The 13702-nt window shown below is 35.2% G+C and overlaps 1 protein-coding gene across 1 annotated transcript in view; it reads left to right on the top strand.

The window, feature by feature from the left end:
• The window catches only part of MAP4K5 (mitogen-activated protein kinase kinase kinase kinase 5), a 105607-nt gene that overhangs the window by 79889 nt on the left and 12016 nt on the right, over nt 1–13702 (top strand). Inside the window, exons 23-29 of the mRNA XM_006773763.2 lie at nt 418–478; nt 3573–3575; nt 3668–3782; nt 4435–4493; nt 7253–7356; nt 7849–8026; nt 12246–12314. Coding sequence (XP_006773826.2) covers nt 418–478; nt 3573–3575; nt 3668–3782; nt 4435–4493; nt 7253–7356; nt 7849–8026; nt 12246–12314 — 589 coding nt within the window. The remainder of the gene's footprint in view (nt 1–417; nt 479–3572; nt 3576–3667; nt 3783–4434; nt 4494–7252; nt 7357–7848; nt 8027–12245; nt 12315–13702) is intronic.

Here is a 13702-nt window from a genome sequence, read left to right as displayed (position 1 = left end):
GCAGGTTTTTGGGTTTGTTTAGCTTCTATAATTGCAACATTGTTTCTTAGAGTGCAGCTCAAAGGCCGGCAGCAGCAGTCGGGGAACGTTGGCTTCCTCCATCATTGGAGCAAGCAAGCCTCCTGTTCACTTCAGCTGCCTGGCTGCCAACTGCCATCTTGGTTGGCAGTTAATTTGCATATCGCCCTGATTAGCCAGTGGGAAGGGTAGCGAAGTTATGGTTAATTACCATGTTTGTCTATTATTAGACAGGATAGCTTAGAAAGCTTTTTTCTGTATGGTTTTGGTAATTTACTGAAATGTAGAAAATAGTTATTTTTATACTATTTCAGACTGTTGGAATTTGGAGGTTAAGAGGTAAAAAGATGAAAATTGGAGAGTTTTAACTATCTTCTCTCTCTCTCTTTTTTTTTATAGTTATTTCCAAGGAAATGTACTTGGCTCTATGTCATCAATAATACTTTAATGTCATTATCAGGTATGTATATGATAATCATAATGTAAAAAATAAATCATAGATAAGCAGAAAAATATAATTTTAATATGCATTATTTAAAAATGTTATTTGTTATTCTGTGTATGATCTAGTATGGTACCTTTAAGACCTGCAAATGTTTTTTTACCAACTTAGAATGGGAAGAAACTTTGAGAAGGGACCCTATCTTCTGTTAAGGTAGCACTTCCCAAATCTGCCCAGGATCTCAGCATCAGATAAATAGCACAGTGATTGTCACCTGAGGCCATGCCCTTCCACCCATCCACCTCCACTGTCACTATTATTCCTTCCTTCGGTTGAGAATTAATAGTTGAAGGGAAAGAATCAGAGATGCTTTCTTCTCTGTTATCTTGAGCAAGTCTCTCTCAGGTTTAGTTTTCTTAATTGTAAATGAGAATGATGGTCATGGTGGTAACAGTAACACCTCAGGTTGCTGTGAGGATTGGATGAGATAATACCCAGAATGCTTAATGAACTGTGAAGACTTCAACAGATGTTTCCTGGTAGAATTCATGTTATTCTGGGCCACATATTAATTATCTTAGACCAATGCTTTAAAGTCTTATAAACAAGTGGGTTCCAGAGCAACCTATTCTAATTTTGTTTTTGTGTTTTTCTTTTGTTTGTTGTTTGGAACAGGTTCATGGGTGGTATTTTAGGCTTTTTTTTTTTCCATTCTTACCTACAAAAACCTATTTTTTTAAAAATATATATTTTATTGATTTTTTTACAGAGAGGAAGGGAGAGGGATAGAGAGTTAGAAACATCGATGAGAGAGAAACATTGATCAGCTGCCTCCTGCACACTCCCTACTGGGGAAATGCCTGCAACCAAGGTACATGCCCTTGACCGGAATTGAACCTGGGACCCTCCAGTCCACAGGCTGACACTCTATCCACTGAGCCAAACCGGTTAGGGCAAAAACCTATTTTCTTTTACATTTAGATTTAATAGGCTACCGAGAGATTTGCTGCTTGCTTTTATTTTGATAGTAGAGTACAAGATAATTATTTCTCTGTTCCTTAATTAATCCTAATAGTATTAACTATTAAAATAGCTTTCACCCCTTTCCCTGCTTTGAATAATTAGATAATTTTAGTATTTAAAAATTTTTAAAAATTCTTTTTGTTTGATACTCTATTGTGCTGTGTATCAGTGGGTCATGTGAGGATTCTATCCCTGCTCTATTTACTGTACTGTCAGATATATCCGTATTAAGTGTACCTTCCAGCTACTTTTGCTTAAAGCATCAGTGCTGATATACATTCTTGTTGATAGGTAGAGCATTATGAACTGTGGCCTAATTTAAGAAATGTTATTTTCATAATTTTAAGTGTGGATATATAACTTAAATTCTTCCACTAACCATCACCTAATTAGAAATTCTTAAGGAGTTTATATATGTAAGCTAATGACAGTATTTATGAAGAGCATATTATTTGATTGTGCATAAATGGCTTGTAAGAAGTGGGGTCCTCGAAAGAGTATTTAATCTCTTTGATTTAAATTATGTTTCCCCAAAATTTTATATTCTTTAAAAAAATAATTAATTTATTATGATGATGATGAAAATAAACTTAAACACAGTTGTTTCAGTTAATTTACAATTTTGAATTATATACATATAAGATCACTTTCTTCTAACACTTACTTCTTTTATATCTATTCATGCCTGTCTTGGAAATAAGCTTAAAAACCACATAGATACATCTTATATATTTATAAAATGACTAAGGAAAATAGGGGAAAGTTATCCTATAAATTAGTTCTTTCCATGTTCTAGTTGAAATGACCCATAAAACAGAATGAATTAATAGGAGAAAATATTGTTCTGCTTAAGGGTCTGCGTTTATGTGGATGTGCATACATACATATACTTGTGTGTTTAGCTGCCTACCTAGTTACATAGTATATAGGGATAATGGAGAAAAGAAGGGTGGTGCAATGTTAGGCAGAATGTTTGTATGCTAAAAAACTATAGAGAATTTTGTTAAGGATGAGACTAGCGCACACACTCTCCACACACACATATGTACATACATACATGGTGGGGCAAAAGTAGGTTTACAGTTGTTAGTATGAGAAATATAATGATTAATAACTAATAATTAGTAATAAGAAATTACTTTACATACAACTGTAAACCTTTTGCCTCACCCTGTGTGTTTATGTATATATAAAGCTTTCTAATGTTAAAATGATAAATACTGTTTTATGTTCTTATAATACCACTAGAGGCCCAGTGCATGAACTCATGTATGGGTGGAGTCCAGACGGCCTGCCCCGATCGAGGCTGGTTGTGGAGAGGGGCCGAGGGCTGGTGGTGCTTCTTTTTAACCTACATTTAGAAATGTTGGCTGGTCGGGGACAGGGCCAGCCAGGGGGAGGGGGTGCTGGAGGTTGGCAAGCCGCCCACCCCTGATTGGGCCAGTTGGCCAGTCGTTCCAGTCGTTCTGGTGTTCTGGTCACTGTCTTTTTATATATGTAGATACCATGTATAGCAAGGAATGAAATGTTTACCATATGCCTCCATGCTAAGACAGCTATGATTTTGATTATATGGAAATAATGCTATTATTTCCTATTATTTTTATATAGTAATCACTGTTATCCTTGTTTTATGGCATATAATATTAGTTTGCTTTACTTGTCTCAGTATTTCAGTCTCTTATAAAGATGTCATTCACAGTCAGTTTTAATCCCAGGTGTTTTGATAAATTATTAATAAATATCTCTATCCCAGAAAATAACGTAACATAGTTTTATAGAATTTTCCATGTTATACTAAAATAATCTAATGCACATCATTGTAACTTAATCCATTGTACAAAGATGTTCAGCAATGTTCTTTCTATGCTGACTTCATTAAGGATTATGTATATTCTACCCAGGTCACCTACTAGTCAGAATATTCCTAATTTGTGTATTAAGAAACACAATTGCCTACTTTCTTAAAACTAACTTTACCTATTATCTTTCAAAATAGTATTAACTGGGTTTTTTATTTGTTTGTTTGTTTGTATGTGTTTTTCTATATTGGTTGGCTTTTTGAACATTTCTGGACTCCTCATTTTAGAAGGTAATTATGTTTTTTGGGGTTTTTTTGCTTGAAAATTACATTTTTTCTTCTGTAAATGATTCTAATAAAAATAACATGTTTCTCTTTTATAGGAAAAAGCTTTCAGCTCTACTCTCATAATCTTATAGCTTTGTTTGAACAAGCCAAAAAACTAGGATTAGCTGCTCATATTCAAACTCATAGGTTTCCAGACCGCATACTACCAAGGTACAAAATATTTTTATTATTCTAGGAGAGAAGGAAATTGGTGTTTATTTTTAAAACAGCCATTATTCTTTGCCCACTGAAAAACGTTTTGTCTTGATTTTGAAAGATCTGTATTTTCATGAGAATTCCCCTATGGAAGTATTTTTAGTGCATCTTATTTTATTTTAAATTTTCACTCACAGTTTACTTTTAATATTATTTTGTTTTGGTTTTAGGAATATAGCATAGTGGTTAGACAGTCATGTATTTTATAAAGTGTTCCCCCTGATATTTTCACTACCCACCTGACACCATATATAGCTATCTCAATATCATTGAATATATTCCCTATGCTGTACTTTACATTCCCATGACCATTTTGTAACTATCAATTTGAACTTCTTAATCACTTCACGTTTTTACCAAGTCCCCCAACCCCCAGTTCACTTCTGGCAACTGCCAGTCCACTCTCTGTGTCTATGAGTCTGTTTCTATAGAAGTTTTATAATATAGATTCCCAGGCCCTGCCTCAGTCCTATAAAATCATACTTTAGGGTCAGAGTCCAAGACAGTTTTATTTAAAGCTCCTTGACGGTTCTGTTGCAACTGATTCACAGACCACTATTTGGAAGCCATTACAATAGAGTACATTTATATTGTCTTATGTTTTCAGAAAATTTGCATTAACTACAAAGATTCCTGATACAAAAGGCTGCCACAAATGTTGCATAGGTGAGTAAATGCTATTTCTCAAACTGATTATTAGACTTACAATATCAAATTATGATGAAGAGACTTATCTGAAAAGACTTATAATATCAAATAGAAAGGAAGATAGGCTTTATATTTGTTTTTATGAGGAATTAAGGGGCCAGTGAAGCACAAGAATGTATAGTGAGTGGGACATGGGATAAAAATGCTTGGAGATAGTAGTCCTAATGTTTTCTCAGAGCATAGTGTGCCTAGAATTTTCTAACCTTAGTCCCTGAGGCTGTATCTCTGCTACTGTCGTACTTTCATTTACTTAACACTTCTATTTAACAGTTATTGCTTAGTGCTTTATGAACATTATTATTGCTGGAGTTAAGCCAATCAGAGAAAACAGTCCATACATGAATACCTTCATTTCTATTCCAATTGCAAATTTGGGGCTTCCTAAAATTACCTTCATGTTCAAAAATTCTCTTGAAGGACTCACTGAAAGTGGTTTTATACTCATGGTTATGGTTTATTACAGGGAAAGGATATGAATTAAAATCAGCCAAGAGAAGAAGTGTATGGGACAGAGTCTAGGAAAAGTATCAAATGTAGAGTTTCTGTTGACCCCTCCCTAAGGAGTTATGGATAGCATTACTTTTCTGACAATGATGCGTGGCAGTACACGGCATTTCCAACCAGGGAAGCTTACTCAAACCTCAGCACATAGGCATGATTGATTGCCCCAAGGCTGATCTCCATATCCAGCCCCTATCTTAACTCACATTGTTGTCTTTCTGGAATGACCAGTTCCCCTTTAGACTCTCCAGTGTTGCCAGCCCCCACTCTAAATCATATTGTCAGACTATCCAGTGACCCAAGGGCCCAGGCAAACTAAGATACTCCTATCAGTTATGACATTCCTAAGGCTTACAGAGTACCTCCCAGAAGGGACAACAGAATGCAGACCTCGTTTGATAAGGTTAAATTCTGTACTGTATACTTATCTTACTTAACCCTAACACCACTCTGTGATACTTGCTATGTTACTAGTAAGTAACAGAACCTGGGATCAGACCCAGTCCATGACTTCAGATCATGAGCTCCTAACTTCCTGTTTATTCTTTTTGTTTAATTAGTGGCCATACACATTGATCTTCATGCTACCTGGTTCCAAGCATACTCTCTAGTTGAAAGCAAATTTCATGCACATTTTTCTAGAGGAGAATCAGGTTCATACATATTATCAGATCATGACTCAAGAAAGGTCTCGATGCTTACAACCTAAGATATAAACTCATAAATATAGGGTGTCCCCCCAAAAATGTATACACACTTTGAATGATTAGAAAGTCAGTTTATTAACATACAGTTCATTTTCAAAAGTTAAAAGAATCTACAAAAATGAATAATATTTTTTCAATACCTGTTTTCAAACTGATGATCATTCTGTCCAGGCACTGCTGATAACACAAAGCAGGGGAATCACAAACATCAAGAATCATTTCGTTCGGTCTTTGTGCGCCCTTAATTCGTCAGCTGTTGCTGGTTTTGTACCATGAACTTTATCTTTTATTTATCCCCATAAAAAAGTCTAGTGGATAAATTTTCTTTGTTCAAAGCTTAGTCTGGCTTCACCCATTATTTCAAATCAGTTAAACTTGAATTGAAAGGAGTGAAAATTAAGTGAGCTAACAGCTAGCTGTTTAAAGTGTGTATACATTTTTTGGGGGGGTTATGTATGTCCCAAAAAAATGTATACATACTTTGAGTAATTATAAGGGCAGTGTTTGTCCTTCAGCTGCATTTTCAAATTTCCAGTAGCATTTTAGGATGACTTTCCTTTGTTCAAAGCTTAGTCTGGCTGAAAAGAAAGAAACATCAATTGAGATACCAGCTGTTAAAGTGTGTGTCCATGTTTTGGGGACACCAGTACATTAAGATAGAGCTTATTGCAAATAACTACCTTTATAATCATTATTGATGGGAGTTAAATTGCAGAGAAGGAAAGACCAATAAGTTTTTATAGATTTGAGTCAAAGAAGTTACATCTCTAGCAAGATGTAAAACAGTTATTTTCACCTTGTTTTAACTCAGCTGTAAACTATACCAAAAATGAAATCATAGATTTCAGTTGCCTTCTAGACCTTGTCTGGATTCTCTTTTGGTCAATTTACTTAAGCAGCTCTTCAGCTTGCATACTAGTTTGGGTGTTTTAATGCTTAAAATACTGTTCTTGTAAAAAGCTCCTCTGCTTAACAGTGCACTATTTTAAAGATGTTTAGAAATCAATGTATATAACTAAAATAAAGAGGTAATGTCGAGGGCAATGGGGGGATAAGGACACATATGTAATACCTTAATCAATAAAAAAAAAATTAAAAAATAAAGAGGTAAAAAACTGAAAAAGAAAGGGTAGCAACCCCTCCCCAAAAAAATACATCTTTACTTTGTACTCATTCTTATCATCCTAGTAAACAGAAACAATAATTTTCCTTTATCAGCTAAATAATCGCTTCAAGTAGTTCTTCCATCCACTGAAGGCCACATTTCCTAGTTTTTTCCCCAGGTATATTAGCATTGCCTTTATAAAGAAAGATGAGTTAGCTTTTAGGTGAGTCTAGCTTTTAGCTAAACTAATGATTTTTTTAAATACCTTTTTTTCATTTATAGTTTATATTCAATATTATTTTGTATTATTTTAAGTTGTATAGCATATGGTTAGACATAAACCAGTTATGTTTTCATAGAAAGGTATTCAGTGTTTTAGGTATGTCTGTTTTGCTTCCTTCCAGTCAGAAACCCTTACACAGGACATAAATACCTCTGTGGAGCTTTACAGTCTGGAATTGTTTTACTTCAGTGGTATGAGCCAATGCAGAAATTCATGTTGATAAAGGTATGTATTACTTTGTTTACATTTTTCTTCAGAAAACACTCATGTGCAACTGAACTTAAAATTTTAAGATTCCATTATTACTATGTAGAATGGGCATGTTTATAGTTATTTATAGATAGGTCTTTATTTGGGTTAGGAGTTTTTTGTTCTTAAGATTGCCTTTTTTTTTTTTTTTTTTTTTTTTAGCAAAAGCAAAGTTTTATTACAGAAAAGCTACCTTCTGCAGGGAGGGGACCCAGGTGGGTTGCCCTCCTCTTTAACTTACGTTAATAAACTTTCAGAGGCATCACAGCCATGAAGATGAATGTGGTCAATTCTCTAAAACATATTTTATAGATATTTATAATCCTTATGGTGATTATTTTTAGAATTACATCAATCAAGAAAATGAAAGCCTTTCCATTGACTTTATTCAGCAGCAGTATTGTTTCTAAATTGTACTTCTATTCAGAGATTGTTTCTAAATTATACTTTTTTTGTTTATTTTTACAGCACTTTGATTTTCCTCTGCCAAGTCCTTTGAATGTTTTTGAAATGCTGGTAATACCAGAACAAGAATACCCTATGGTCTGTGTAGCTATTAGCAAAGGCACCGAATCAAATCAGGTAGTTCAGTTTGAGACAATCAATTTGAATTCTGCATCATCATGGTTTACAGAAATTGGTGCTGGTAAGTGTTTTTGTCTTATGTTAAAATATTGATGCTTTTGCATATGAAAAAAAACAGAATGGTTTCAACTAATGTGGGTTCAGTCAAATAAACACTCAGATCATAGTTTCCCAAGTAAGCCTAGACAATCATGTACATACAGTTTATGATCTCTACTTGCCTGAGGTAATTTGATACAAATTATTTTACCAACGAAAATTTTAATGATTTAAGTTTTCTGAGATACAGGGCTGGGGAAAAGTAGGTTTACAATTATGAGTATGTGAAACACAGAGTTTATTCTTGTATTATTGTGTATTTATTTGTATTTTTTCATACAAACAACTGTGGACCTACTTTTGCCCATTCCTGTACTTTTTCAAATTTTACTAGCTTCTCAAGCAAAAAGGTTTCCCCTTTTTTTTTTCTATCACTTTTTCCCTCAACACTGCTTAGAATCATTGAGTTCAAGTGCTTTTCATGTGTGGCATCCAAGCTTTACCATTTAAAGATACAGGGACATACCTCTTGCACTATCTGAGAATGATTCATTAGCTTAGGATTTTATCCAACGTGTCTCAATGGAAGTTCAGAAAAAGTTGGGAAGTTTATATTCAAACTTTAAAATTGGAACAAATCAATCAACTTATTTTCAAAATCTACATAGTAAGTGAAATGAAGGGTTCTGCCGGGAGCCGGTCCATCCTTGCTGTTTCAAGGGACCTGGCATATATGGCATACTGTTCTTCATATGTTTGCTCACCTTCTTGGCACTATGTGTTTTAACCAAGGTCACCTCTCTGAGAAAGGTTGTTTCCCCAGGTAGGGATTTCCCCCTGAAGTTAGGGAGGGAATAAAACCCCTTAACTAAGTGCCAGGCGGGTAATTAATCACTTTAACTATGAACAATCATGCTTAAGCTACATAATCTTTACTCCCTGGAATGGAGATAAGAAACGCCCTAACCTTTGGAATAGAGATTGATAGGATTGGAATCAACTGGTATGTATACGGATGTAACAAGACAACAGGACACAGAACCTAGAGACAAACATGGCAAAAGAAGCGACAGAACCTAGACACAGAACCTAGACACAGAACCTAGAGAGAACCTAGCTGAAGAACCTAGACTGAACATGGCCGGAGAACCTGGATAGAACCTGGCTGAAGAACCTGGCTACAGAACCTGGCGACCGAACCTGGCTGGAAAACCTAGGAGAGAACATGGCAAAAGATCCTGGACAGACCGTGGCTACAGAAATTGGCTGGAGAACCTACACAGAACCTAGAGACAGAACCTAGAGACGGAACATGGCAAAAGATCCTGGACAGAAACTGGCCACAGAACCTAGAGACAACCTATTGAGAGAACCTGGCCAAAGAACCTAGAGACAGAACCTGGCTACAGAAGCTGGATAGAACATGGCAAGAGAACCTGACTAGAACCTGGTGACTGAACGCTCTCTCTGTGTCATTCCTTCTTCGCCGACTCCGTCCACACCTTTGGGGACCCCTGGACCTGCTGGGGCTGGACCCCAGCAGGGTTCTTCATTTTTTCTCATTTATTGTTTGTTGTGCTAGTGTATTTGATCATTTGTAACTGCAGGTTTATGAAGACATTTTTACACAAGAAGTCAGGCAAACTTTAGTTATAGCTATTTCATTACTGACTCATCTGGTGAAGAAGTTCATTATAACTATCCAGAGTTTGATGTTTCTTATTAAATATCTTTAGCTTTTGATTATTTATAGGCTAAATTATAGGAGTTCTTTATACAGTTCAGCAATTGAAGTTAATGTGGAACCACTAATGTTACTTTCATAACAGGAATCAGTATGAACTAGTGGTATATTCTGGTAAATATTTAACAACAGGCTCTTAGGGTGCAGAGAAGCCTGGTTATTAGCAGTTGCCTATTTCTGTGGCATAATTACTCTGTCCATGGCCAGTTTCAGACTACTAACCTGGTGTCATCTGGCTCACAAAAGTCCTGAAAATTTAACAACCCAGTATAAACTAGTTACAGCATGCACTGAACTACGTCAGTCTCTTTATGGACAACTCATAATTTCTGGCAGGATAAAATAGGAATGTATTCTGTACCCTCCCACCTTCACTTGTACCCCACATTTCTTTTTAATGTATTGTTTAGTACTTTTGGTTGAGTTAGATGCATACCCTCCTAGCATAGCTAACAGAAAGGTACAAATGACATTGTTTTAGTATCATGAAATGCAAGCAGCCCAAAAAGAAATATGTTCCTATTATGAAGTTACTGCCAAAAAGAAGTATTATCTATAGATCAATTTACTTAAAAACCAAAATATTTTTGGGAGACAGCCCCAACTTATTTATTTATTGGTTAGTATGTAATAATAGTATAGAGCAAGTCATTTCATACAGTTATCTAATGTGTACTTGCAACTTTCTTCTATATGATATATTAGGTTGCATTGCTAATGAAGGTTAGACATTCAGAGTCCACTTATAAAATTTGGGGGAGGGAAGGTTTTGAGGTGTTTTCTAAGATTTTTTATCGATTTTGACAAAGAGGGGGAAAGAGAGAGAGAGAAACATCAATATGAAAGGAAAACATCAGTCAGCTGCCTCATGCATGCCCCTTACTGGGGATCAAGTCTGCAACCTGGGCATGTGCCCTAACTGAGAATCTGTCCAGCAGCCTTTCAGTTCGTGAGGCGACACCAGCCAACGGAGCCACATCAGCCAGGGCCCTTGTTTGTTTTCTAATGCCTATACTGTTCTACCCACTTATTAACACTTTGTAGACAAAAATTAATGCAGAACCAAAATTGCTTCCTGAGTAGAGCCAGGACTCTGAGGGTCATCATTCAACCAGAGGCTGTCCTTATTAAGCTTTTCTGTTTTCACAAGTGATTGTTAACCCACCTCCCAGCTGTGTTCATTTTTAAGCACCCCGCTGCCTTGAGTGGACAACAGTTGTAACTGTTAAAATGAACTCCTATTCCAAGAATATTGTCAGCACCCCATAAATATTTGTTCAATAAATGCATGAACATAGATTTACTGAGAAAAACTATTTTTGGACTATTGACCAACTGACCAACAATTTATCAGTCCTGTCCACTAGAATTCATCTCTGTGTATGAGCTTTGGAAGGTCCAAAAACACCCAAAAATAATTTATGAAATTTTGTATTTACGTTTAGATGTGCAGTTTTTAAGGGAGAGGATCCATTGGCTTCCCAAAGAAATGCAGTTAAGAATGATTGTCCTAGCCTTAGCTGGTTTGGCACAGTGGATAGAGCATCAGCCTGTGGACTGAACGGTGCCGGGTTTGAATCCGTTCAAGGGCACATGCCCAGGTTGCGAGCTCAGTTCCCAGTAGAGGGTGTTCGATCAATGATTCTCTTTCATCATTGATATTTCTATCTCTTCCTCTCCCTCTGTGAAATCAATAAAAATATATTTTTTTAAAAAAAGAATGCTCTAAATAATTTAAAATATTTTTTTAGATTTAGCTAGACTATTCATGCAATCTGAGTGCCTAAAATGAATTGTTTTACCAAAAATGCCATTACACACACAAACACACACACAAATGCCATCATATCTGTCAGTTTATATTAAAAGAAACAACCCGGCAAATATCAGCAAAGCGATGAAAATTGCTTCCTGACAGGATATTGTTGACAGAAATGTTCATTATATTACTAAGTGTCCTCTTTAAAAAGGAACTTACACGCACACACCAGGAAAATTTTCTTCTGATTACAGTTTTATTTTAATTTTATTTTTTCCTTTTTCTCAATTACTGGCTTGTTTTTATCTCAGGGATGCTGTGATTTACATAACTGATCTTGTTTCCATCTTCCCATTGGTTCCTGTTAAATGCAGAGCAAAATCTAATCATTGTATAGCATGCACCTTACTTACTTTTGTGTATTTTACCCTTTGCTTCATTTTATTTTTGTAACTCACCTTTTTAGAACTAGTTGAAGTGTTAATTACCTGTAATATTGAGCTTTTCTCAGCTCACTTAGCCTTGCTTAGAACTTAATGTTTGTTCTCCTAAGTTGACCTATATACATACATATTTTGAAAAAATACTATATTGTTACAAAATCCAATTTGTGTTAAATTTCAAAGATTAATTTAATCTTTGAAATTCTGACAGAAAAGGTCAGAATTTGTGTTCTTTTCTAAGCTCTAGTTTTTAAAGCTTGTTGTAGAACTAACCTTATTTTTTTTTCCCTCCAAGGCAGCCAACAGTTAGATTCCATCCATGTAACACAGTTGGAGAGGGATACCGTTTTAGTGTGTTTAGATAGTAAGTACTATTTTAAAGTTTATTCTGAATATTCTACTTGATATAACAAGTCACTTCATTTAAGTGATTCTATTATGTTATAATTGAAAATTTTTTACTTTTTTCATCTTAAGTGGCCTCATTTTATTGATGAAAATCTAAATTGGCTACAGATATCATAAATAGTAATTAATTGATGTTTGTCATTACTATTCTCTGTGACTTTTTTCTTTGTTTGGCCTACTTGAAAACATTATATTAGAACAGTTTGCCATAACTTTGGGGTAAAAATCTATATAAAACTATACTGTATAAAATTCTTTGTAAAACTATTTTGAGAGTTTTTTCCATACCTCAATTAATGAAAAAATAGAAGGTATGTAGTCATGTGCTACTTAATGGGGATACCCAGTTCTAAAAAATGCATTGTTAGGTGATTCTGTCATGGGAACATCATAAGAGTGCACTTACACAAACCTCGATGGTACAGCCTACTACACACCTAGATTATATATGGTATATAGACTATTGCTCCTAGGCTACAAACATGTACAGTGTGTACTGTACAGCATGAGAGTAAATCAAGCACAAGAGAAAATGATGCAATCAGGAGACACTCTAAATATTAGATGTATGTGGCAGCTGCCAACATAACACAGCATGCTGCTTTATGGAAAACATTACTTCCTATAAGTAGAAAGCGTAAACTAAAATAACAGTAAAAAGTGTAGAATAATCTCTAGGAAATTGAAATTTTCAACTCCATTATAATTTTATAGAACCACCGTCATATGCAGTCTATTGTTGACAGAATCGTCATGCAGCGCATAATCATCGTCATTTATAGTCGTATAACATGACTTGGAATCATGTCAGTGAGGTTGTGATGTACAGATAGATTTAACACCTTCATCGAGTTGTGGTTCTTTTGATTTAGGAAGAGTTATTATTGATAGAAGAATGTTGTAATGTAATCAGAGAAACTTTTAACAACAAGTATTCAATTTTGCAAACAAACCCACCTTATTTTTATGCAATGAATCCTGCAAGGTGAAATTCACCTAGATTTGGAACTATATTTAAAACTTGGCAGTATTTGCTATGTTTGATCCATTTTAATATTTTTTAAATTACTGAATAGGGTTATTTTTTAAATTGTTGTACTACCAAATTTGCCTGTTTCTGTCCTAATTTCTATTCCCTGAAGGCTACCTAGTAGATTTACCTTATCTACACTAATAAAAGAGAAACATGGTAATTGGAGTACGACCGCTACCCTTCCCATTGGCTAATCAGGGAGATATGCAAATTAACTGACAGCCAAGATGGCGGCCAGCAGCCAGGCAGCTTAAACTGAACATGAGGTTTGCTTGCTTCAGTGACGGAGGACTCCAACGTTCCCCGCCTGC

The sequence above is a fragment of the Myotis davidii genome, unplaced genomic scaffold, assembly GCF_000327345.1.
Source record: "Myotis davidii unplaced genomic scaffold, ASM32734v1 scaffold847, whole genome shotgun sequence".
Taxonomy (NCBI): Eukaryota; Metazoa; Chordata; class Mammalia; order Chiroptera; family Vespertilionidae; genus Myotis; species Myotis davidii.
This window is presented reverse-complemented; position numbering and strand designations above follow the sequence as displayed.